A 27,683-nucleotide genomic window follows, 5' to 3' on the forward strand; every position below is an offset into this window, starting at 1 on the left:
CAAATAAACCCTGAGTTATGGATGTTCAGGAATGGAAGAAATCATTGTTAGCCAATATTATATTTGGCAGCATCATAAAGAAGATGGCCCTGTAAAAATTTTTAAAAATAAAGTCTCAAAGTTGGCTTTAGTGGTGGCTAAATTAAGACCGATTAGTCCATTTATTATCACTTGTCATACATCAGGAAAAAAATCTTGAATTGTCAAGGTAGTGATCATATCAAGTTCAAGCTAGATAAGCTAGATTTGATTAGATTTATCCTTGTTAGACGTCCCAGTACCTGAAACTAAAAAAGTATTTGAACTTCTAATAACTCTAATGGATAGAATTAGGAAAAACTGAAATCTTTAAATTTTCCCTTTTATATGTTAAGGGCAAGTAAAATGTTTGTGAAATGAGAGATTAAATAATAAATGCAAACAAATAGATGGATTAGGGATTTCCAAAATGCTGTTCTAATTATATGAAAATTGCTCCGAAGAGGCAAGAGTAGCCTTTCAGATCTGATTGAAGAGATGATGTATGTATCTAGATATATGGCATAATTTGCAACTGATTTTTCACCAATCTATAATTAAATCTTAGAGCTATGTTTTTCTTAATTTTAAAAACTGTTTTAGCTTTTCAGAGACTCTTCTCCCTTTGATATAGTTAAGAGATGAGAATTTACCAATGTATTATATTATGTAAATGTTAAGTACTCCAAAATTATACTTTTACTATGATTGAGATCAGAAGTCATTTGAAAGCTTGAACAAAGGAATTCAATGATTTGACTTATGAAACTTCTTTTGCTGTGTTGAAGACTGAAAGGATGCCAGGTTGGAAACTGGGAGATGAGTAATCCAGGAGACAGAGGATGGTGATTTTTACAGTCAGTAATAGCATGTGGGAGGAGATGTGGCCAGATTCTGAATGCATTTCAAAGGTAGAATTAATAGTATATGCTTCCAGTGTGGCTGTTGGATGTGTGAGAAAGAGGAAAGTCTAGAATAACTTCAAGGTTTTGGCATAACAAACTGAAGGAAATGCCATTTACTGATACAGGGAAGACTGGATAGAAACAAGGTTATTGTTGGGGAGATGTGTTAGAAAAGTAGATGTGTTTTAGACTTTTCAATCTTCTAATTGCCTATTAGACATCTACATGGAGATGCAGACATGTGTACTGCTCGATATGATGTACAAAGAGAATTTCTACCCGAAGATAGAAACTCAGAAGGCCAACAGAGGGTAGAAGGTGCTCAAACCATGACTCTGACAGAGATCACCAAGGGAGTGGATGCAGCAAAACTTCAACATTTGGAAGACAGAGAGACAGGTCAGGGAAATGGGGAGAAACCAGCAGAATCTTCTCAGAATCAAGAAGGAGAGATGATAGAAAGAGAGAGAGAGAGAGAGAGAGAGAGAGAGAGAGAGAGAACCAAGAGATTGTATGCACTAGATATCAAGTAAAGAAATAGTTTTGAGAAGGATAGAGTGATCGACTATCAAATGCTGCTGCCAGGTCAAATAAGATGAAGACTGAGAATGGATTTTTAAATTTAATGATGAGGATGTCATTGGTTTCCTTCAAAAAGCAGTTTCAGTGGAATGCATTCAAAACAATGGAAAAAATTTGGAGGAAGTGAGTATATTTTACTGTAAATGAAAGAGATTGAGTATTATTAGAAGAGGGACTGGAATCACAGCAGATTTGGGATTTTTTTTTGCATTGTTAAAATGGGAAGAATATTCCATGGTTTATGTAAGATCTCATAGAGAGGGGGAAAACGATATGAGAGAGGATTTCTGGGAAATTTTTAAATTTTATGTTCTATTCTGGGGGGTTCATGGACCACACAGACCATCCAGTGACCCCAAGTTATAAAATGCTGGTCTCAGAGAAGCCAGTATCCATGATTCACTGATACTGTACCTTTACACTTTGCACCCTATTTTCCTGCATTCTAGAGAGTTTCATGTGAGCAAGAAATGGTAGTCCAAATGGGGGATTAATCCTTAGATGAAGGAAATAAAGTGCATTTTATAATTGCAATTGAGAACTTAAAAAGTATCATATGTAAGGAACTGGATTGCACTGGCACCATAAAAGGCATTTTTAGCACTGCTATATTTTATGTCTAATGGAAGAATACTGCAAATGGGATTTTTACGATCAGAATAGAATGAGAATATTTCCCATTCTCCTTCTTTCTAAGTGTTAACTGAGGAACTTAACAATAAAATCCAACAAGAAAGATATCTGTTTAATTATCCTTGTGCTTAAATGCACTATATATATTATGCAGACACATACGAGGATACTTCAGTGAGTTCATGGAGAAATGGAATTGAAAGATAATATGAGTGTTTCCATGAACTTTTGAAGTCCCTAATATATATCGCCTGGCTCTCAAATAGTCAATTCAGGCTATGTTCATGAAGTCAATGCTGCTGGCTTGAGACCAGCTTATTTTCAACCATGTGGATGACTTACTCAAAAGCCTAAATACACACACATATTTAAATAGCATATAGTCCTGAAGTTAATTCTTCTTTCCTCTTTCAAACATCACATCCAAATCATATAAATGGGAAAAATATTACAAAATGCAACAGAAACTTTTATTGATGTCTTCCTTTTTAAGAGATACTCAGATACTTGTTCTTTCTTACCTCTCATGCTTCCACAACAGTGAGAATCATCATAAAAAATACCTACCAGACACTAAGAATTTTAAATATATTAACTCATTTTTTTTCCTCTCAATAACCCAGTAAAATAGGTGTATTATTTTATCCCTTTTTTAAATCTAAAAAACCTGAGGCACACAGAATTTAAATAAGATACCTAAGGTTACATAGCCAGTAAGTGATCGAGCCAGATTTTGCACCCATATTTAGGCCTCCAGAGCAAGAGTCTTCATTAGATATTACATGTTATATGTTATTATATATTATTATACTATCCAACAAATAAGACCATGAATTCATAATTAGTTCTAGGGTAATATTTTGGATGAGGAGATTCTGGGAGGGGTTTTCTTGATCTTAGAAGGGGGAACAAAAACTTTGTTGTGTGGAAACATAAAGCCTGGAGTCACTACAGTCATCTTGTAACCATGAGGACAGTAGCTGACTCACTGAGGAAGGTAAAGGTTCAAAATGAAAAAATGTGAATTCTAGATGACATTGCTGAGGCACTGAATTATCAAATCTTGGAATCACCCTAACTCCAGTGCTTCTGTTATATGAGATAAGAATTATTTCTCAGTGTTAAAGTCACTCTTAATCATACCTTACATTTCTTACAGAGAAATATGCCCCTGGATACAGGGGAAACTGCTTTAAGCTACTTGTGGTCAGTAACTGGATTCTTGGTACTGGTAAAAAAAAGTGTCAAGAAAGACAAGAGAGGCCAGAAAACTTTAAAGTTAAATAAGACTGTTATTTGTCCTCTGTTTTTGAAGTCAAACTACATACATACTTAAGTCTCTAAATGGAACTATACCAGGGAAATTAAATTAGTCATTTTCTATGCTTTCCTCCTAAAGAATTAAGTTCATGTTTTTCCTACTATTTTTGACCAGCAATTTTACCTTTTTCAAGTAATTTTTGATTCTTCTTTATCTTTTGTATCTTGGGAAACATGAGCAAATAATGGTTGAGTTCAGGCTCTGAGTTCAGACATAGCATTCAAGTTCAGGCTCCCCCCATGCTTGGCCAAGCCATATTGGATCCAGAGACAAAAGGAAAAACAAGTAATAAGGATCCTGTCTTTATTTAAAATTTTGATATTTTTGTTCATCGTAGATTTTTGCATTAATTTTGAAAATTTTAATACTACATTGAAATATTATTTACTGTGTTTCCTGGAGGCCTCTTGATTTTGCACCCAAGGTGAATCCTTCACTTGCCTCTCTCTAGTCTTGGTACTCCCACCACCTAATAGCTTTGTGGTGTTTAGATTTACCTTTGCCATTTTTGTAAATTTCATCAATGCCTCTGCTTTTCCAAAGTCACTATTCTAAATCAAGAACTCAACTCCTCACTCCTGTTATCCCTTTATTCAGCCTTTCCATATTCCAATATTCTCGCAAACAGAATTATATTCTGGAAAAAAGAATAAAGTACTCTATGCTTCAGTTTGCTGAACTATAAAATGACAAGAATAATACAAATACCTATCTCATAAGGTTGTTATGAGTATTATATGAAATAATGTATTCAAATCAATAGTACAGTGCCTCATAATTAATAAATGTCAATGTGGAGAAATAAGCAAGATTACTGAGTGACCCACAGACTCTTTTCAGTTTTCTTCCTGGGACCATTGACTTCCCCTTTCCTAAAGAGAAGGCTGTGTATATAATCTCAACTTCTCTCAAGATCCCCAAATGCAACACAACTGGCATCTTCATGATCCCACAGGGGCATTTGGCACCTAAACTCTGACTTCATGGCACTCACACTCAAATGATTTATTCCCCAACTATAATGCTGCCCTCATGCTTTCCTTATCAAAAGAAAGAGTAGCTGATAGGTGAGGTCTCTAGAATTGCCCATCTGCATCTGTATGAGACACTCCATGGGATGGCAAGAGAACAGACGTCTCAGTCATGTTCTGGTCCTTCTGCTGCTGGGTCTCTGCATATGCCAGATGACACTTACTTGTGCTCACTCAAACTCAGTGTACATAAACTCCTTGGTGTAAAGAACCTAAGGCAGGGCAAAGGCTCTAGTAAATGTTAGATAATTATTAATTCAATGTTAATAATCATTTAACTCAAACATATGGCAGTGTTCCATAAATGCAGACTGCTATAAATGCTATCCTGTGATCACTTAGTCACAATGTCCTCACAGACAGCCTTGGCAGGATTTATGAAATCCAAACACTGCTTTCATCAGGACTCGTGAAACAACTAATGCTTGCCCCTTACCTCTCAGAAAATATTCCGATCTAAATATTTGGATCTAAACTGCGGTAAGCTTTGATTACAATGTCATGAACACTACCTAAATTAGGAACAATTGAACTTGTTTGTAAACTGATGTGTGTAGTTGCACACAGTAGTACTTAATACAAAGTTAGCTAGAAGAAAATAAAGATTCTTCTTTCAAGACAATTAATCAGCACTGATTATACGCAATATCCTATCTTAAGTGTAATATAATTAGCATAGTTCTGCCACTTATGAACTTACTATCTAGGTGGGTTTCACTTTGATATGTGAGGAACACTGTTTCAAAATAAACAGAAGCAATTTTTTAGACCTAAAGAAATTGTAATTTTAGGTGACTGGTTTCTCCTCTGCCCCTTGTTTCAGATAAGTATGTGAATACTTATTGTTCATGAAATTTTAATCGTTAAAAAAAAACTTTCAGCAAATTATACATCATTTAAAACACCCTGAGTTACATGGCAGTGTTGCTTTGAATTACTGTGAAATTATTTAATCTCTACTTTGAGGGTAAACAGATTTTTGCTAGAATTTTACCACAGCCAAACAGATTTTCAGATGTGTTTCCCCATTCACACCCCACACCCTAAGATGGGAAGAAGGAAAACACAATTGGGAAAAGCAAAATAAAAATATTTTTAAAAATCTGAGTGCTGTGTTAGTATAGGCATAAAGCAATGCCTGTCTCCAGAGTTGATAGGCTTCAGGAATGCAAATGCTTGTGAAACGGTTTGGGCTTGAGGTTTGGCATCATTTACAATAGTCAACTATTTCCTAAGAATATAAGGTAGAAACACTAATTTAATATAATTTATTTTTAAGGAGAATGCATTTGAAATGAAAAGGACTCACGGTAAACTTAATGGCCCTCTGAGTCTTTGAGCAGTGGAGATTCCAGCATCTGCAGTACTTGGTGCAAATATTTATGAAATAATAAACAAAAATAGGTGCTTTTACATTCACTATGAAATTAGATGTCTTCATCAAAGCGATGTTTACTCAAGGCATTGAACCTTAAAGTATTTAGGTCCAGTCTAAAGTAACTTCTAAACTGTTTTTTACGGGTTGGATCATGTGTCTTGAGCATCTCGTTGAATTCCATGATATCAGAACTACCATCTCTAATTTTTATGATCACAATGGAGAGGCTTTCAACCTCTTTTTTATCCCATAAATTTATTGTTTCCCTATTCTCTATCTTATTTCAAATGGAAAGTAAAGCCAAAACTATAGAAATAAGTAATAAATCCAAGGAAGTCAAGGATTCAAGAAATATTAGATGCAACAGCTTTATTCCTCTATACTTAAACCCTAAAATGAATTTACATCCTGCCAGCAGAAGTTTCTAAAGGCATACTATTGAAATTACACATCTTTCCATGGTTTTTTTTGAAAAATGCAGGGAGGATGGCTATGTTTTTGTAATATTCCTTCAGTTCCAGAAGCAACTCTTGATATTTTGGCATCTGATAAACTTCTTTTGTTGTAACCAAAATAGTGATAAATTTGTGGCCCTAAAATCGCTTTTTTAAAAATAGCTTTTCCATCCAAGAAAAATTTTGTGAGAAGATTAGCTTTGAGATCCTCTCTTTAAAGTCACTTATACTGGCCTTTTAAAATTACTTATACTAGAGGGTTAATGGAAGTGGACCTGGCTATCTGATCAGGATTTGGGAGGAGCAAAGGTAAAAATGATAATAAGACAGATAAATGGAGGCCAGTGAAAATTAAATTCAACTGCTTTGCATTGATAGCTTTATGTACAGTACGTAATAGTACCTCAAGTATTGTCACATGGACAAAACTATGAAATTCAAACTACATTGTAAAATTCCTTTGAAACAATATGTCACTTAAAATAATTTTTTATATTTATTAATTAACACCTTATAACTTGGCAAAAAGTACAAATATGAGATCAGTTAACTTCAGAGTAGGTAATTAGGTTATGAAGTAATTTGTGAGATACTTCTATAAAGAGAAAAGTATGATGAAACCTCGTGTTCATATATTTAAACGTTTTCTTTTACAAATGAGTGAGTACCATAATACTGTCATACTCAAGAATAGATGTTATATTTTAAAAGTAAGACATTTAAAGAGTTGTATATAATCATCTTCACTGAATTACTTAAGAGATTTAACTTCAAATCCAAGTGTCTCTGAACAGATTTTCATTCAACTAGATTTCTAACTTAGAGACCATATACAGAAGTTAAAATTCCCTGGAGTTGATTATCCTTACCCTCAATGAAAACTCCTTAGAGTTGGTAAAATAAAGAGTTAGACTAACGAAATCCCCATGGCACTTCTAACCTCACTAGGAAGATCCATTTTACTAAAACTCTTATTGAGATATAATTTTTTCCTGTTCTATTAAAACAAGGAGTAATGAAACGTGTTTATTCATTTATTTAACAAGGATTCCTCAAACAATTACTATCTTTGCAGGGAGGGAGGAGGAATCAAAGAAAAATAAGAAATCATATTTTTCTTAGGGAACTCACAAACCATACAATTACAATGTAGTGTGTTAATTACAATTGGAAAGATATAATATTATAGTGTGTCAATTATATGGAAAGATATGATATTATGGTAGAAGAGAAAATAAGCCAAATATATCTAGAGGAATAATGAAAAATCTTTCAGAAAAGTAAATATTTAATAAGTCTTGAAAAATCAGATGGAAGATTTAAAAAACTGACAAAGGAGAAATAGGCCAGAGAAAATTAATCATTGTTTAAGAGAAAATCTTACATGACAGTAGTCATACCAAGATTACAAAATAAATTTTGGTTATCTACATAAGAATGCTAACTTTTTAGTTTGTCAGGAAAGGCTGTTAAAGGTAAATAAATCATCTTTTAATAGGATATAGGATAAGATATTAGGAGGAGCATCATGTTAAAGTTATATTTTTAATATATTCAGCTTTATGAAAAATACCTTATGCTTTACCAGTCTTTCTCATTTTGTTCTGTGGTGGTGGGACTTTCTCAACAGTAGATTGAGGGCAGTTTTGGAAAAACTTATATTTAGATTAGAGGCAAAGAAGTAATCCAAAAAAGAAACTGGAGAGGAGAGGAAAGCAGAGAAGAGAGTTGGGTTAAATAGGTCTAGAACTTGAAGGGCTCTATATGTCGAGAAAAATATTTCATTTTGACTGTTTATTAAGAAAATTTTCAAATATAGACAAAAGTAGAGAGAATACTAGAGAGAATCCCCATGTCTCCCAAGGTTTGATCAGAGAGGCAGAATCACTAGGAGTGACAGATAAAAAGAGATATATTATATGGGTTTGACCTTAAGCCATTGATAAAGTTTATGAGAGGTTTTAACTTCTGCATGTGGTATTGGGGCCCAAAGACAGAAGAGGCACCTTGGGGGGAAAATGGATGTGAAGTAGAAAGAACAAGGAAATTTGCAACCAGAGAGAGACAGATTAAATTCACCAGAACAAGCTGGAAACTGCACCAGTCCTATTACCTTCAAACCTCCAGTTTCAGTGATGGTGGTGACCTTCACAAGAAGCTGTTGTCCTTCTTTGTGGAGTTAAATATGCACCTGGGCCAGAAGAGGGAGAAGCCAAAGAAGGCTCTGGCAGGAACCAGCATTGGTGCAGGCACAGCTGCTGTCCCATGCCAACAAGGTAAGCCAAGAGATCAGTTACAAAGTGCATGCACAACTGGGCCTGGGCCTCTGCAATGACCTTCTAAGCATAAAAAGATCATGGCCCTGATTGCCTTCTGCCTTCCAAATCTGGTTCACAATGATTCCTCTTGTTTACATGAAGCCAGAACTATGCAGGGGAAGGAATTCTGAAAACATAGTTCCATTTTTACAGAAGTAACACAATATGTGTATAAATCCACCTTACCTAGCTTTAATAAGTGCCAATGTTTTGCCAACTTAAATTATGTTTCTCCTTTCCCCACACTTTCCTCTTCCTTTTTCTAGATTGCTAAATATTTTAAAGCAGATCGTAGATACTTAACTACTTAATCCCAGATCTTTAAATACACTGGTATGTGTATCTATTCCATAAAGACTTGTTAGATAGTTACCTGCTTTTGGCACAAAAAGTGTCCAAAGTAAATTTTGTAACTTTCTTGTGCCACTTCTGGAATCAGCCACTTCTTAAAGGAATCATGGATACTTTTACCGGGAAATTGTATGTTGAGACCGAAATTTGGTCAGCAGAGGTGCTCACTGCATTGCATTATCATCGCCTCTAAACTTTTTGAATAGAAAAAGCCAGGAAATATGAAATGCCAGTAAATCATGTATTTACACTTATATTTGCAATAAAATTTCAGAACACAGTATTTTCTCTCAATTTCTTTGCTTTTATTTTTACATCTTTTTCTCTTGTGTTGAAAATCTTGATTCTTAATGGCATCAATTTAATTAATTATGTCTCTTTTTCTGTAGTATACCAATAACAATTTCAAATAAAATGATACCAATAATGCTATTAACAATAAAAAGAGTGGATGAAGTTTTAGATTTCTTTCTTTTGTGGGGGACGGGCTTGAACTACGTCACATTAAGGACAGAAAGTCAGAATAGTGCATTTTAAAATCATTTGAAGTAATCATTTTATCTGATTATGCCAATAAGTTGTCTGGTTATGCCAATAAATTGATATGGAATTAGATTCATTTGTTTCAGTATGTTTTTAAATGTTAGTGATTACTTTTGTTTCCTTTTTGGACTTGTTTTACTTCTAAAAAGCATTTCCAAGTTCCCTAAGTCAAAATGCACTCACTAAGAAAAATTCTGCTGTTAACTCAGCCCCTCTCTGTACTGTTTCCTTCTCCTTATAGTTACTGAATTTTGTTAGCTTTTAGTTTATCCTTCCATTACTTCATATACATATTCATATTAAAGGGAAGACATCTAGAGTTTTAAACAGGGGAATAATAAATTAAGATTTGCAGTTTATAGTAACCTGTTCTCAGAATGAGGAAGGAGGCAGAGGCAAGATTAAAGGCAAAAAGAAAATAGGCAACTACTGAAACAATGTTGTGAAAACTAAGGCAGGAGGTCTGGAGATAAGACTGAGTGAACAGAACAGAATTAAGAGATGCTTAAAAAGTAGAATGGGTTCTTTTTGATCACTGAATATTCATAGGTAGTAGGGAAAGAGAATTGTTCACTAGGATCTCCATGCTTTTGACTTAACTGCATATAAAAAGACAAATACCACATGATTCTAATTACGTGTGGTATCTAACAGTCAAATTCACATAATCAAAGTGCGGAATGGTGGTGACAGTGGTTGGGGGGATGGAGAAATGGGAAGTTGCTAACCAACAGGCATAAAGTTTTAATTAAGCAAGTTAAATAAGTTCTAGAGATCTGCTATACAACACTGCATCTGTAGTCAACAATACTGTTTTATACACTTAAAAATTTAAGAGGGTAGAGCTCATGTTGTGTTCCAACAGCAAAAACAAAATTAAAAGAAAAAAGAAGAAGAAACTAAATAGATAAACTAGATTTGAAATGTAGGAGATAGACCTGGAAAGAAATAGAATTAGTTCAGTTTGGAGTTTTGAGTCCAATGCTTCAACTGAATATCTTTATGCAATTAGAAAAATAGGAGAGAGATTGTGCACTTGGAAGTCACTGTGTGTGAAGGTCAGTTGTAAGGGAACTTTTTGGCAAATAGGTCAATTAAGGGAAAAATTAAAATAATTATGAGCTAAATTTTTCCTTCAGAAATAAAAATAGCATTACTGACTCCCATGGTGGGAAGAACACATGTTCTCAAAACTTATCTTACATACTTTAATTGTTTAGAACTGTGTCGCTGCCTCCAGCCTCTAAATCTGAATATCTGGCCATATTAAAGAAGGATTGTTCTTGATATTAGATCATAAGCTGTATATTAAAGACAAGCAGGCTGAACACAGCCTGTCAGGATGACAGCTTGCTCATCATTTGTGTAGGGAGTGCAAAGTCATCAAAGCTAAAGCAATGGAACAAGGTGATAGTGTCTAACAGGGTCAGGAAGCTAATGATGCCACAAGAGTGACAAAAGTCATAAGAAGATAAGGTTTTAAGAAGGAAGTAGCAGTCAACAGTTTCAGTGCTGCAAAGTTTAACCAAGGTAAAGATGTTAAATGTGCATTGGATTCGTTCACTAAAAAGAGATGTTTGAGATATTTCAGCAGAGTGAAAAATAGTGTCACATCATGCCTTAGTAGAGGGGCTTGGCTAGAGTGACAAAAACAAAAAGGGCTTTAGCTAAATGGGGATATATGGAGGTGAGGGGAGTGGAGGGGGATATTTTGGAGAAACAGGAGGGAGATGACATGATGTAGCAACACTTAAAACATACATTCTTGGTGCTCTTTCCTCTCATATACACCCAGACACACACATTTCGTTAGGAGTAATGAGACTTTTTAAAAAGCCACGTCTTCCTGAAGCAATAACTTATACTTCCCAAGTAAACATATTTATCAAGACCATTGTCTCCCTCTCCCCATTTCTGTTCCTCTTCCTCAGTCTCTCTTCCTGTCTCCATTATCATCATCTGCCCCCCCACCCCACCCCACTTTTGGATACTACCCATACTGCATTACAATAACCAGCCCGTCTCCTTCCTTGCTGAGTTCTATGGTCTGAAAGTTTGTATCCCTCCAATTCATGTGTTGAAATCCTAACCCCCAAGGTGATGGCACTAGAAGGTGGGGACTTTGGGAAGTGATTAGGTCATGAAGGCAGAACCCTCACAAATGGGATTAGTGCTCTTGTAAAAGAGGCCCAAGGGAGCTCAGTCACCCCTCCAGCATGCATGTACACAACTAGAGGCCATCTTCTATGAACCAGAAAGCAGGTCCTCACTAGACACTGAATCTGCTGGCACCCTGATCTTGGACTTTGCAGTGTCCAGAACTGTGGGAAATAAATTTTGTTGTATATAAGCTAGCTGTTCATGGCATTTTGTCATAGCAGCCCAAACAGACTAAGAAAGTGATAGTCATGCAAAAAACAAAATAAAATAAAATAAAGGGTGGGATGCAAAACTCCTGAAGTATGTCAGATTCTAAAAGATGAAATCTGTTTGATTTGCAATTTTGGAAAAATAAAATACTTGCAGATGTTGGATATTTAGATGCTTTTAAACCAAAGAAAAACTAGGATTCTGATTTAAAAGCATTTTTGGTGAGCTAATTGTTTTATTGACTACAGAAGGAAATGACTGTCACTTTCTAATCTACATTTGAATAGTCATACTGTAGCTTCAATCTTTGCTTTTCAACATCTGAGGCAGGAGCATTTTCCCTTTATTTTCTAAAACTTTCTCAATTGAAAATTTCCCATATTCATCTTTATTATTAACTTACTTCAGTAGTTTAGAGATATGCACTTGTGTGAAATCTAATGAAATTAAACACAAGCATCTTTAGATAAAATTATGCAGTTATTTCAATATTTAATAGTTTATGACAATGTTTTTAAGTTGCTCTTTGCTGTTGCTCAAATATTACTTTTTTGAGGCAAGAAGGAACATTACTGAATGTAAATTGATGTATACTTTACCTATCCTTAATAGCACTGAAAACAACCAATTTTTCACCAGCAAATTTGTTACGATGGTTAAATCTAGCAAACTGGAGCTAGACCCATGTCAACTAAAGACAATTTATATTCCAAAACAAAATCACAGACAACTTTTGGCTTATTTTACCCATGCCAAGTATCTACATGAAAATAGGAGAATCATATTATACTTTTATTAATAAGTATAAATAAAGGGTATGGCTGTTATATTAACTGAAAAATTAATTTTCTTTCCTCTTCTTAAAAAAGGGTATATGAAATATAAACAAAATTTGAATGCTATGCATATAATAAAGAATGGGAAAACAAGTTTTCTTTGGATTTATATACGTCTTGATGTTTCCAGGTTAACATTCAACAGAATTAATTTTCTGGTAGCATAAGAACAGTCAGAATATCATAGTACTCTAGTGTGATGACTTACTTGGATCACTATATTATAAATTTAAGAGACCAGTAGAGAAGAGATATATTAGATTTGGTATTAATACAGCAATTAGCATATCCTGACTAATTATTTAATAAACATTTCCTTCATAAGTCAAGACTTACTTTTGAAAACTCTTGACTGTATTATGTATTCTTTTTGGCTATTCTATTGCTCAGTGTTAACTGAGGAAATAATTTTAAGGTTCTTTTCACCATATCAAAATATGACAGGCAGTGCCATGAATTACATGCTTACATATAAGCTAACAAACCATTTTAGGATGATTAGATTCCCTCAACATAAAATAAAATACTTTAATCATTAGACATGTGTTGTGTAATTGGTAGAATTTATGAATATTCACATGCTATTTGAAATTGGAACTCAGACAGTCAATTCATCTTTTTGAAATATGCCTATTTATCTTTTTGAAGCATTGAAATATGCTTACATTCGTAAAGATTAAATTAAAATAATACTAGCTATAATTTATGTAACGATTACTCTGTGCCACTCAAAATTGCAAGTGTCTTGCACATATTAACTCAATCAATGCTCACAACAACCATATGAAGCAGGTAATGCTATTACCTGCAGAGGATGAAACTGAAGCACAGAGAAGTAGGGTTATACAGTTTAGATAGTTGCTAATTGGTGGGATTAGGATTTTAACCCAGTACTCTTGCCCTCAGAGCCTGCATTCAGCTACTTTGATCCTGGTCTTAAAGTCCATGTGTTATTTTGTTATTATTACTGTTTTGTGTTTTTGCTTGTTTTCCTGCTATGCATACTAAACAAATTAGCAAATAACTTCACTCAGATCATACAAATTTCATTGAACCTTAAATGTCAGGCAGTAGGCAAGGCGATGAAGATATTAAGATAAATAAGACAATCCTTACCTTTGTGATGGTTGTGCTCCAATCAGGAAGACAGAATTTTTAAAAAATGTTTTAAATATGAACCTTAGCACTATGAATATTGTCATAACCAAATATTTTATAAAGTAGTGCTATGCTCACTACTGAGTATTCAGAGTATAAAAAACACTATCACCTTTTCCTTTATTTTCTTATTTATTCATTCATTCTTTCATCTCAACATTCATTCGAATGTTTATTTATTCACTTATTTATTTTTGGGTGGCTGGCCAGTATGGGGATCTGAACCCTAGACCTCAGTGTTCAAATGTTTATTGAGATCATGCTTTGTGCTAACCATTCTAATCACTAGAAAAATCAAGTAAATGAAATAGACAAAGCATTTTCCTTAGAAACCTAACAGATCAGTGGAGAAGAGAAATATTTTTAAAAACTACATCCTATTAAATATGCACAACTTTTAATCAGTGCTATGAGTAAAAAATAAATAATATAATGAGGAATTATTATAGAGTGACTTGATTCATTGGAGGTTTAGGAAAGGATTTTCTGAGAAAGTGATGGTACTAAAAGACGTGTAATGGCTGGTATTTTAAAAAGTGAGCTATTAACATCTGGTACAATTTATAGTTGTATTCATTTGTATGAATAAATTTATAAATCTCAGTGGAAGATCTCATTTGATAAGGTTCAAATGTGTGGTATAGAGCATTGGCTTCAGACTTTGGGATTTTTTAACACTGAAATCCACCATCAGCAAAAACCTGGTAGTCTGACATAGAATTTCTACTTTTTATTTTTTTAAAGAAATATATTTAAAAACAGTATCTGGCTTTCCCACAATTTCAAAAGAGAGCTCTAAGACCAAAAATGTTGGGACAACGTAACCTAAGAATTAAGAACACTTCCTTAAAATGAATAGATGTTTCTTTTTCATTTTCCTTATTTTATGAAGGATCAGTAAACTTTCTTAGGATCTGCAAATCATTGGACAATAGGACTCTCTGCTTCCTTGAAGTACTCATAACGCAGACTGGAATTGGGTAATGAAATGCATCCTTTTAGGTGTGGTGACCAAGAGGATCAAACAGACCTAGGACATTGAACAGAAAATGTGGGATTTGAGATAAGACTTGAATCGGAGTAAGAGGCACACAAAATGTCAACCATTCTTGAAAACTCAGTACACATGAGAACTGATAAAGTCTGTAATGTTACATTTAGTGACTGTCTGCAAAGTCTTCTAAAATGTAATAACATGTTCATATATGTACAGACACACACATCTCTATACGCAGATATCTGCATATATATTATTATTATTAAATGTTAAATTTGTACTTTCTGATTGACTTCGGGCCTTCCCTAATGATTTTACTCTGCTAAACTCACAGTCTGACAAACAGTGCACCTGCTTAACTGGGCTACGTGCCAAGACAAGAAAAAAATCAGGAAAATTAATTTCCAAGAGCAATAGATAAATGGCACACCTCATTAGAAAATCTATTTAAAAGGCACATCAGGAGATGTCTGCAAGACTTTCATAAGAAATTGATGCTTCCTACCATCGTGTCCTTGCTGGGTATCTTCTCAGATTACTGATCTTACTTCCCAGTAATAAGATTCAAATTCAAGTTACATTTAATGAGTGCCTCCTATGTGCCAGGAACGTATGTTTTATATAGATTATCTTACCTAATTCTTACAAAACTGGTTTGAAATAAGTATGTTTTGTGAAATGCTTGCAAAAATTACCAAATGTGCTTTGAGACACCTGGTAGAACCATATAACAATTTTCTTTTTTATGGATGAGGATGCTAATAAATTATGACCCTTGTTCTTCGGGAAGAAAAGCTGAGTTACTACAGTCGATTCCTGTACATTCTGACCTAGAAGAAAAATCATTATCATCCACTAATGCCTTAGTTTGTAGTCATACTGTAGAGATTTTATTTATTCACACTTCTTGTTTGGAGAGAATGTTGTCTCTTCATTAATAAGGCAAAAGAAATTTTTAAGAACTTTCAACCAAAGCCCACAAATTCAGGTCTCGAAAGAGTTATAAATCGTCATAGGGGGTGTCAGAAAACACCCCCTTTGTTTTCTGGAAGGGTTTCCTGGCTGAGTCTGCAGAAGGCTGGGGACCAAACGTCCAGAGCCCTTGTGACTCCCTTGCCTCAATTACTAAGAAAGCAACAGTGCTCTGCCCGCCTTGGGGTTTCTGAAAGTGCTCACCTTCCAGGAGAGAACTAAAGGCTGTGTGGATAACTCCAGGGCAATCACATACTTTGGTGTTTGACTGTTGTCCTGGGGTACATAGTAATAGCTCTCCACTTTATTCCTACAAGTATCCTGTTTTGGATGATAAATTATATAGTCAACCTAAATGGCAACTTTTACACTGTCAAGCTAGAACTACATTTTCCAGAAATTTCTCATGTGTGCGTTTCCAGATAACAGTTGGGCACAAGAGAAATTTGTGCAAGCTTTGGAAGGCAAAAAAGAAGTAAGGATGGAGCCCACTGTTTATTCTCTGAAGGTGCTTTTGAAGCTCATGTACATTATGGCCAATATGCTGGCTGTCCTTGCTGAGGTGTGGCAACCGCTGGCCACATGGCTTGCAGCCCCTGCTGGGCCAGTGCCTTCAGCATCCCCACATCCTGGCCAGATGTGGATGCAGTTCCCTGCAGAAGTGCATCAACTGATCCTGCAGCTCACCCACCTCACTGTAATTTCAGGTGGTAAGAGACAAAGGAGGGTTCCAGTTTGTCCTTAATCTCCCCTATTCTGTGTCCATCTGCCCTTCCCAACTTCCAGCCTGCTGACTTTCGACTCAGCTCCAGACACATAGCAACAGCCTTATGTAGACTGCTTAACCAGCTCTTGTGAATTCATAAGCTGAGTAATAATCCCCTGTTCTATCACACAGAGTGGTTCTGCTACTCTGATCAAACCCTGACAGACACTACATAGTATTCTTTGAATATCATTTGGAGGCTATATTTAGTAAGAAATGAAGAACAGGTGAAATCTCTTTTCTGGTCTGTTTATTTGGTGCCCTAAAATGTGTCTTATTTGATAGGAAGAATCAGTCACAAATTTTGCAGAATAGAAAGCAAAGTGCTATCCCCATTTCACAGGCAAGGATATAAGTTTCTAGCCATGTTAATTTGTAAGTTATAGAGTTGTAAAGTAAACCCAACTCTTCTGAAAGAAGTACATAAAAATCAATTCTGCCTGTACCCCCAAAGGGTACACAGGTAAATCAAATGATATTCTGAAGATAAGGAATTCTGAAAGTTGCCCAGAAGAGAATCATTCTTCTCAATCCAGTATAGTACATGCTTATGAAAACAAATTTTCATTTCTCTATGAACAGTTTTTTAATGGCTTCAAAGTGCTTACCTACTTTTCTAAAGTATCAAAGAGTAATTTAAGACCCAACAACAGCTGTCCTGACACTCTGACCTTCAGAATTATTTCCAGCATGCTTTCTTCTACCGCTAGTCTTGTTTTTTAGTCACTAGCAATTGCATATTTCAAAGACAATTCTGTAGTACAAAAGACTCATCATGATAATATTAATCCCTAGTAAAAGTGTGAATTGTATCAATTAAAATTAACATTAAAAATATGAGTTTCATTTTCATTTTGAAAGCTTTATTGAAGCAAATATTTTTTTCTGTGAAGAATCAACATTAAAAAAGGCAAGTAGAATTTGCTAAATGGGTAATAGGAATTTTAATATAATGAGTGGGTCTCATCCAACCAAAGATTAATATGAGGTACAGGTTTTATGCTATAATTATACCAAGTTTTTTGGTTCCACAAATTAATCATTTAAATTTTAATTAGCTGAAAGCACTTGAATTTTTTACTTGAAGAATTTATGCATTTTTCCTTTAAAACTTCCAACTTTGTGGTTATTTTTTTCATTTCAAATCCATTGGTGGATTTTTACCTTCCTAGATATGGCCTCATGATTCCAGTCATCCTAACACATCATGTTTCTCTTTGTGCATGTTGTAATTACAATATCTATCTGTCAACTAGAGAATTGCATGACCCTTTCTTATATATGAGTACATATCTAAAGATGTATAACTTAGCAATATAATTTTTTTGAGAATGAAATACGTGGTAGCCAGTTTCTAAAACAGCCCCCCATGATCTCTGCCTCCAGGTATTCATACCTTTGTGTAGTCTCTTCCAACATTGTAGGGCTAACCTGTGTAACCAAAAGGATTTATAGAAATGACAGTGTGGGATTTCCAAGTCTAGGTCATAAGAGCATTCTGGCTTCTGCCTTGCTTGGTCTCTCTTAGATTACTCACTCCAAGGGAAGTCAGCTGCCTTGTTGTGAGGACATACCAGCATTAACTTTACAGCCATGTGAGGCAGACATCTTTCCAATAATTCTTTCAGCCCTGTAAATCTTTCACATGATTGCTGCCCTAGTCAACATCTTTACTGCAACCCCAACATAGACCCTAAGAGAGAACCACTCAGCTAAGCCATTTCCAAATTCCTGACCCACAGACACTATGTGAAATAATAAATGTTTATTGTTGCTTTGAACCACTTACTCTTGAAGTAATTTACTATGTAGCAACAGATAGCTATTACAAAATAGGACAAGTAAAATTTTTTCCTAAAAACATTTTGTTTTATATATTATAATTTCATTAAATTTAATTTGTTAATTTTTAAGGCTGGTCAAAAACTGTTATGCTAAATGAAATAAAATTTTATAAATATTTATGTTGCTTCATAATATAAGAAATTGTTTCAAAATCAAAATGTCAGCATCATTCATTACTTTAAGAAATGTATATCAGAAAACCTACTATGTACCAGGCACTCATGGACAAAGATGAATAAAACAGCCCATTTCTTGGATAAGTTTAGCTTTCTGAGTGAGATAGACAAGTCACTAGGTGTCTATAATATGATGTGTTAACTGCTTTTAATACAGGTGACCATAAGAAAGAAATCAAGGTGCAGCACATTTTTCTTGTAAAGTCTGGGGATGCTTCACAAAAGAGGGGATAGGTCTTGGATGAATAAGCATTCTCAAAAGAGAACACTGAGGAAAGATTCCTAGTGATATTAATAATTATACAGAGTTTGTGATAAATGAGGTTCTGTTCTAAGCACTTCAAATATATTCACTGGTATAATCCTTTTAACAATCATATTACACAGATAATATTATAATCCCCACTTTATAGATAATAAAACTGAGGCCAAGAGAGAGTAAGTGACTTTCCCAGCATCAGACAGCTAGCAAGTAGTAAGGTCTGGATTTAATACCAGGGAGAGGGAGCACCACAGTTTACATTCTTAACTGTGTAACTATTAATCTTTTTTTGCTCTATTGGGGACTAGGTTCAAGGGGAACAGTATGAGCAGAGGCAGCAAGAAGTGAAAGTACATGTTTTCCTAGGACCGACAGAGAAGAGCAGTAGTAAGTATGGTGGAAAACGGGGTGTACATGCTGAATGACAAGATGAAAATGAAGACCTCAGCCAGGGACTTCAATTTCATGCTGAGGAGTCTGTTCTTAGATGATAGGAAATACTTGATCAGATTTATGTTTTATGAAGATATCTTTAGAGCAACATTAACAGGGAGAGACCAGGTGAGGGAGATAAGAAAATTGCATTAGTATCCTCAAAAGAGAATGAAGATGCGATGTGCAGTAATGGAGATGATGGTAATGAGAGGAGGGGTCCACTATGAGACGCATGAGAGTTAGCAGTCGTGGAATGGGGTGGCTGCTCAGGTGCTGGGGAGACTTAGAAAATGACTTGCAGGTCTCTTTTTGCAGGAATAGACCAATGGTTATTAATAAATATAGGAAATACGAAGAGGTGTCCTCAAGTGGAAGATGTGCTTAATAAACACTTACTGAAAGAAGAAACAAAGTAGTCGTAATACAGAGATTATTTTTTCCTCTATCAATAGACGAAATTCCAGCGGCATAGGCATTATCCATAGCACTTAATTACAGTGGCCCAACAGAAGCTCTACTGTATGTTGTAAATGTGTCTAATATTAAGTAATCTAGACCGAAATCTAATTATAGGTAACTGCACATTTTATAAAATAAAAACAAATTCCTTTCAATGACAATTTCTGTAATGCACTTAAAAATTGTTAATGACAAATATTAGATTTACATGTAATTCTTATATCTATTATAAAAATGAAAAAAAACTATATTTTATCATTGTAATTGTTTCTAAAATTTAAACAAATGAAATTCCAAAAAGGAAAGAAAAAATGAAACACTACAGTCAATGAAGGTTGAAAGGGAATGAAATTTCCATGAGTAAAGGTAAGCAGATGTTTTTCACTTAGAACTCTAGGTCATAATTTTACGTTATAGGCATTGCAACTATATATTCTTTTAAGAGGCCACATTATACAATATACTAAAAATATTGTCTATTTAAAGCAGACATTTATGGCTCTGGCTAAAGGGCTCTTTTGCTTTGGTTGACATCATGGGACTTGTCTCTACCTATTAGATGATGCCCACTTTAGTCCGGCTACCAGTGATACAGCTGACAGAGTCATCTCAGTCATGCCTTCATGCCAATAAACCATGCCAATAAAGAGTTCCATGACTTCATGATATTTATATTGTATTTCATTTGACATCTCTGGCAGAGCCACTTCCTGACACATATAAGAAGTACATGATAAGTAATTGTTGCGTGAGTAAAATTCCATAATGAGAAATAGGGGATTTCTGAGTATAGAGAGTGCAATTTATAGTATTTATAGTGACTGAGTCCTACTGAAGAAAGGAAACAGAGAAGGGAAGAGAACTCGTACATGTGAAAGAGCACATTGAGAGGTTCATGAAATGTTTTGCTTATAGCAAAAATGATAAGCATAGATTCACTCGTCTACTCATTCAGTATTTATTAAGCACCTGACTGATTCCTTTTCTCAAAGAACTCATAGTCAATAGAGGGTGTCAGAAATAGAAATAGATAAATATAATTTTAAAAATATAAAAAACCTTTGAATAAAAAGATGCACAAGGTACTCAGACTGAATAGGCCATAATGAAAATCTACCATTTCTAAGTTGTCTTATTTCTATTTTACTGCAAATCCATATGGACACATGGACACTCAAGATGTAGTATCTTATTACAAGTAATTCTGAGAAAATCCTTTTAACACTTTATTTTTAGAAACTCAAAATAGGATGGTTTGGTGGGAGGAACAAAGGGTATGTCTGCAAAGGAAGGTTGGGGCAGAATGATAGAGGGACTTAAAAACACTTCACACTTTTTTCCATCTGTCCAAAAGTTTTTGCTTTGGTTTGGTTTGATTTTATATAGCCAAGTGTAAAACCCACAAATTATTCTTTATTAATGCTTAATAAAGTACCAGTTCCAAAACTAAATCTTTTTAATCATGATCTTTATGAAACTGCAACATTAAGCCTTTGTTCAACTCTACAAATAAAGTCATCAATTTCATTTGAAATCGGTGAGTACAACAGACAAAGAGAGTAAAAGGAAAAGGGAAAGAAGAAAACTGACTTCAGTGACATTCAAGCACATGTCTAGAGTGTGCGGTGATCTCTCACACTACAATAGGGGGAAGAGAAACAAGGCCATACTGGGAAGAACATTGCTTCTTTTCACTTAAAAGCCAAATTTCATGGATCTTACCTGAAAAGTTTTTGTAATCCACTAAATCAAACATAACAACGGCAACAGCTGACCATGTGATTATCAGAGCAATGACCAGAAGCCAGGCTGCTGGGGAGCTGAACGTTGTCACGATGTCTTCTGTGACTGTCCTCTTCAGCACTTTTCCAGGGGATTTGGGCACAGATCCATTTTTGCTGTCTATCACAGTTGTGGTTGCGGATGCATTTCCTAATCAAACATTCAGAAAGAAAAATATAAGTCAGAAATTTGTGTCAAATATTGATGACCAAAAAACAGGCTATATGAATTTTGTAAGCTGTGTATAGCCTTTTCAATAGTAGAACAGCCCTCTCTAGTGGCAGAACCATACCTCCCTGCCCACTACCACAATATTTCTTCTTCCACATTTACTCTTCACTCTGAAACCCATATACCCATAAAATCAGCATTTCTCATCTCCCAACTTCCATATATGCTACCATCTGAGCCACAACCTTGTCACCATCTTCAATTTATTTTTTCTTCTCCCTTACCACTTTCTATAGCCACTATCATCAAGAGCAATGGATTTTTTGGTCAAGATGCCTTTTAACACTTTTTTTCTTTACTTAGGTTCACATGCCAATTCTGAAGGCAAGCAAAACTATCTCCTCTGGGGGAGAATCCAAATCAAAAATAGTTCAAATGGACGAAACTCCAACTGGATATCCTGGCTTAGCTGCATTATTGACTCCTCTAATGAGATTGTCCATTTTTATTACTTATTTATTGTTTTTGTAGAGGCACAGAAGATGTATGAGAATAATGTTGGAAAATTTTGTTATATCCAGCAACTTTTTTATTTCTAATTTTAAAGGGGTATATGTTCATAGAAAAAATTCAAAACCTGTAAAAATAACAAAATAAATAGATAGATAAATGTCATTTTCAACCCAGAAATGACTACTGTTAACATGTTATTCTATTAGCAACTAATTTTCACCACATACATATAAATATATTATAATGTTTTATTTGTTTTTGACAAGTCATCATCACACTGTCCTTCATGATTTTTTGCTAGGCAATATATAATAAATATGCTCTCTTGCCATTATGTATTCCTTAAAATACCCCTTAAATGGCTGCATGGCATGTCAATTCATGGTTGTGCATAATTTAGTCAAAAAGTTCTCTTCCTTGGACATGGCAAAAATATTGTCAGCACACAATAATTTTATATGTATGTATTTGAAAATTAATATAGTTTTGAAAATTGTGTATGTCAGTAGTGTTGTTTCCTTATTCTTGACAATACTGAGTATTGCTGGTATTTAAAATATTTATAATCCTGTAAGAGAAATATTGAGTTTCATTTGCAATTCTTTGGTTACTAGAGATGAGTTTTAATATGTTTATTATTCCTTTGCACTTCTTTTCTTGTGGGTTTTTTTCCTTCATCTTCCTATAATCCTCTTGGTGGTTTATAAAATAGTATACACACACATATACACACGATAACATTTTAACCTTTATTTTGCAATGTTTCCCTTTGTTTACCTTTCCTTTTTATGGTATTTTTATAGACAGAATGAACAATTAACAATTTTGTAACTCTTTCATTTTTCTCCAATAAAGATGCTGCTGTTCAATGACTAGATAAGCCTCCTCACTGGAGAGTAGACATATCTGATTACCTTGACTCAAAAGAAGTTAAATCTAGAGGTAACTTAGAGATCATCAGAAACAACTATGTCATGTTACATTTAAGAACACTTGAAAACTATCCAGAAAATGTGACTGTCATAACATTTTCAATCCCAAATTACACAGATGTGAGTTAAATAATTAAATACTTAAGAGGAAAAAAACTTTACCAATCCAAATATTTTTGCCAAAAGCACAGTTTAAAAACATATCTTCATGTGCATTAAATGTGAACCACATTTTCTGTAATAATTTAAGAATTATATGTCAAGAAAGAGAAAATTTTGATTAATTATATACTAATATAAATGATTAAATTTTTTCAACTTTACTATTCATCTCTAAATTACAACATTTTTATGTGTTGGATAAAAAGCAAGCCTAACTTTTCCCATTTCTTTAACATTTTTCACAAGGCAAATTTCACCTCAATGGAAAGAGTAGTTGTAGTTACTACTAGAATGTGCTAAATAATAATTGAAAGATTTTAGTACTTTCAAATGTAAATTCTTTGTACTCCTTGAAGGCTTCAGAGTGGAATGAAAGTGCTTCTTCCCATCTTTCAGCCTCTTTCTCTATCTTCATAATTCTTCTGGTTATGTCCAGCTTTTGCAGGAAAACAGTAAAGCAAAAAGGCTATGTCATGGGCTCTATAGACAAGAGATCGGTTGTGCTTAAATCCTGCCTCCTCCTTGTGTTAGCTGAATGGCTGGGAGGTCCCTATTATACAACACCTCTGGATGAGAAGCATCTGTAGCTGCTGAAGGAGAATAATAAGCCTCAATTTGCAGGTTTGTGATGGTGGAGAAATAACTCACACAAACTATGTGGCACATTTCCTGGTACTTCATAATTATTTGATAAATGGCAATATGACTATTAAACTACATCATTATAATTATTATCATCATAACCATCATCATGACAACTATCACTACCTGTGCTACTACTACTATGACTGTGACTATGACGATGACCATTACTATCAGTATAGGAAGGGCCAGAAGGGCAAGATTAACCTCAGAAACAAAAGTTGACAACAACAAAGTACTGTGTATCTTTGAATAGCTAGTTGAGATGATGTTGAATGTTCCCAACACAAAGAAGTGGCAAATGTCTGAGGTAATGGATATTCTAAGCGCTCTGATATGATCATTGCACACAGTATGAATGTACCCAAACATCATATTGTACCCCATAAATATATGCAAGTGTCATGGGTCAATTAAGAAAAATAAATTATAAGGAGAAAAACAAAAGGAGAAATAGAGAGTAGAATAGTGGTTACTAGAGACAGGGAAAGGGAGAGGGGAAGGGGGAATGGGAAAATGTTGCTAGACCCACACAAAGTTACAGTTGGATAGGGAGAATACGTTCTGGTACTCTAGGGTGACAATAGCTAATCATACTGTGTTGTGTATTTCAAGATAGACAGAAAAGAGGATCTGGAATAATGTTATATCCACAAAGAAATGATGAATGTTTAGGTGATAGATATAATAACTGCTATGATTGGATCCTTATACAATATGTGCATGTATTGAAACAACAAACTGCCTCATAGACGTGTACAATGAAAAAAATTAAAAACAAAACAATACAAAAACAAAGGTTGAAGGATTGACTCTTCAGTAAATACAGACATTTGTTTCCATTTAATAAGCACATATTTTGGGCTAACATATTTTATGGACCCAAAAAAGGATTCTATGACTCCTTCAGAATCCTTTTTAATCAACTAATTGATTTCTTGTAACACAAGAAAAGAGTAACACATATTGTAATTTATTCATGTAAGTAGAGGCTGTTTTGCCCCATTAGCAAAATTATGAGAGATGATTCATAGCAAATCATTTTGTTATAATATAAACATTATCAATATAACTGAATTCTTTAAACTAGATAAATAAAGTTTGAACATTTCAAACATGTGTACACAGGATACTTATAGTATAAATCTAGTTTATGAGACAGTGTTTAAGCATTAGGGGAAGAAATTAAAATACTACATGCAAAATTAAGTACCCTACTTAGTAAAGTCTTACTCCTTTCTATTCCTTTACCCATGAAATGGTACTATTCTTCTACTTACAAAAGTCAAATAAATAACATAAAATTTTACAACTACCCAGAAAAAAGAAAATCAAATATATTCAACAGTACATGCTGGTAGGTAATTATAATCAAACATAACTAATACAACTACTTTTTAGACAACAACAGTATATCTAGGCCTATATTTTGAAAAGATTAAAAGGCCAATGAGGAACATCAGTTGTAAAATGATTTAGTTAAGATTTTAAAATAACTTTAGATAGAAATTAACAATAGTAACAACAAATCTTTCTTTTCTAAAAACAAAAAACAAACAAAAAAAAAACCTATGGGCATACGTATCCCAAGTTCATGAACTCAATTTAGTGGAAATGATAGCAAGATGGAAAAATACTTTCAAAAAATAGATTTCACAGACTGTACTTGAGGTGGTGCTCAAAGAAAAAAAAATTAGAAAGATAGAAAGAAGTCATATTAAATCCTCTCATTGATTTCTGTGCCAAATTCCCATCACTCCTAATAGTAGTTCTGAGAATGGGTGAAGGATAGGAGTGCTTTGAAATGCGATTTAAGACCCAAGTGGGGCTACAAGTGAATCAAACCTTTGGAATAATGATTTGCAGGAGAGTTAATGAATTATGAGTGTTTAGGAGTGGCCCACCTGAAAGTTGATATGTTACTGATCTCCAGTTTTAACCCCTGGAAGGCTTCTCACTACCATTAAGTAGAGAACACCTGAAGAATTGCTTTTGCACTTGAGATTCACTTCAGTGAGCTGCGAATTAGAGAGTATTTCTGAAGACAATATCACGCATACCTGCTTAGTATCTTGAAACTATAAGATAAAGTTCACTGAGATTTGATACGGATTAGTTGAGTCCTGGTCACATTTTTAGAAAGCAAAAATTTTCAAAAGATTGTGAATTTCCATATATATTTTTTTCCTGTCTTTGATCAGAAAAATTAGAAACTATATAAATTCAGGAAGTAATGCAAATTGTGAGTTAAAATATGACTTTTTATGTATTTTAAAGAACTGACATAATACAAATTCTTAATTTTAACTCACTGTGTGATTCTGCCAAGACATTTCTGTTACGATTTTTAAATAGACAAAAATAATAAAGTTAACACGGAATTGTTTTTCATCATCTTTTTTTGTCTTCATATCTTCAAAATTTCCACTTAAGAATTAATCAAGACTTAAATGTGATGAAAATATATTCTGAGTATTCAACGACAAAGCCATAAGCAATCTGAAAGTAATTTGAAGGTTATCCTGCTTAAAGAAAATTATGTGTTGCCTTTGTTATAAAACACACTAAGTTGTACCTTTCATTTTCCATTCAAATTTACTGCAAAAGCCACACTGAGCCAAGAGGAATAAAATTGAGAGGGAATAAATTGCCTTCTATGACAGCTGGTCAAGATAAATGCAAAGAACAGAGTGTGTAATCTGAGATTATTTAATGTTTGAGAAGCACTTTAAAGATGACAAGAGCTAGTTATTGATATGGTGGAAAAAATGAGAAGTAAATATTACTGAGCTATTTGACATGGGCTATGCTTCTTGAAAGTTGGAATCTCAGAATTGGAGCACAGCAGCTAGAATATGTGACAGTACTTTTCATTCCTGCTTTTTAATTCTAGTCCTTTTGATTTCATACACATTATTTTGATTGCCAGCCAGACAGAATCAGGTTAGGGATCTGACTGAATGGCCATGTGACTCTGCCCTATAAAGTAAAATGAGGAGCTGCTTTTGTCATGGTTCCTAACGCTGCTTTCACAGGTTATGCACAGAAGAATAAATCATAAGCCTCCTGATAGAAGTCACTTAACCCCATCATGCCTTATTGATCAGATGAAGACACTGCCAAGTGCATTTGCCTGTAATTATCCCTATGGGACACTAACAATACAATCTCTTCCAGGATGTTCAAGGAAGATACTTATATCTTAAAATGGTGAGGATAAAATATTTCATCCTCATTACAAAAAGCATTAATTATGAATTTTGCATCTCATCATGTGATGTGGTTTGTGTAATACTCTTATACTATATTTTCCCTTACGAATTAGAGAACAAAGGAAACAGAGGAAGTATATACTATCTTTGGCTTTATAAAATGTATTATTCCCAAGTTATATTAAGAACATAATTCCAGTTACATGTAAGAATGATCCTTGCTATATTTTTTGTGTTCCAAAAAACATGCATTTAAATAAGAACATTGTAGAAATTCTATTGAAAAAAGGCTTTTGGCAAATAAAGTTGAAAAGTGAAAATTTCTTCTTTTAATTTACATATTTTACCAATTCTAGTGTTTGCAGAGTGTTTATGTATGAACACAGAAAACCATAAAGATTAAATTATGGTTTTTTACAAACATATGAAAACTGATTGAAAATAGATATTGAGAGGCA

At 34.1% G+C, this 27,683-nt stretch overlaps 1 protein-coding gene across 1 annotated transcript in view; it reads right to left on the reverse strand.

Annotated features, from left to right (window-relative positions):
- TRDN (triadin) overlaps positions 1 to 27,683 on the reverse strand; it is a gene marked incomplete at its 3' end in the record, with an annotated part of 179,582 nt that overhangs the window by 99,919 nt on the left and 51,980 nt on the right. Inside the window, exon 2 of the mRNA XM_008580267.1 lies at positions 21,534 to 21,743. Within this exon, the coding sequence (XP_008578489.1) occupies positions 21,534 to 21,743 (210 nt within the window). The remainder of the gene's footprint in view (positions 1 to 21,533; positions 21,744 to 27,683) is intronic.

This window comes from Galeopterus variegatus, unplaced genomic scaffold (genome assembly GCF_000696425.1).
Source record: "Galeopterus variegatus unplaced genomic scaffold, G_variegatus-3.0.2 Scaffold2054, whole genome shotgun sequence".
Lineage (NCBI taxonomy): Eukaryota > Metazoa > Chordata > Mammalia > Dermoptera > Cynocephalidae > Galeopterus > Galeopterus variegatus.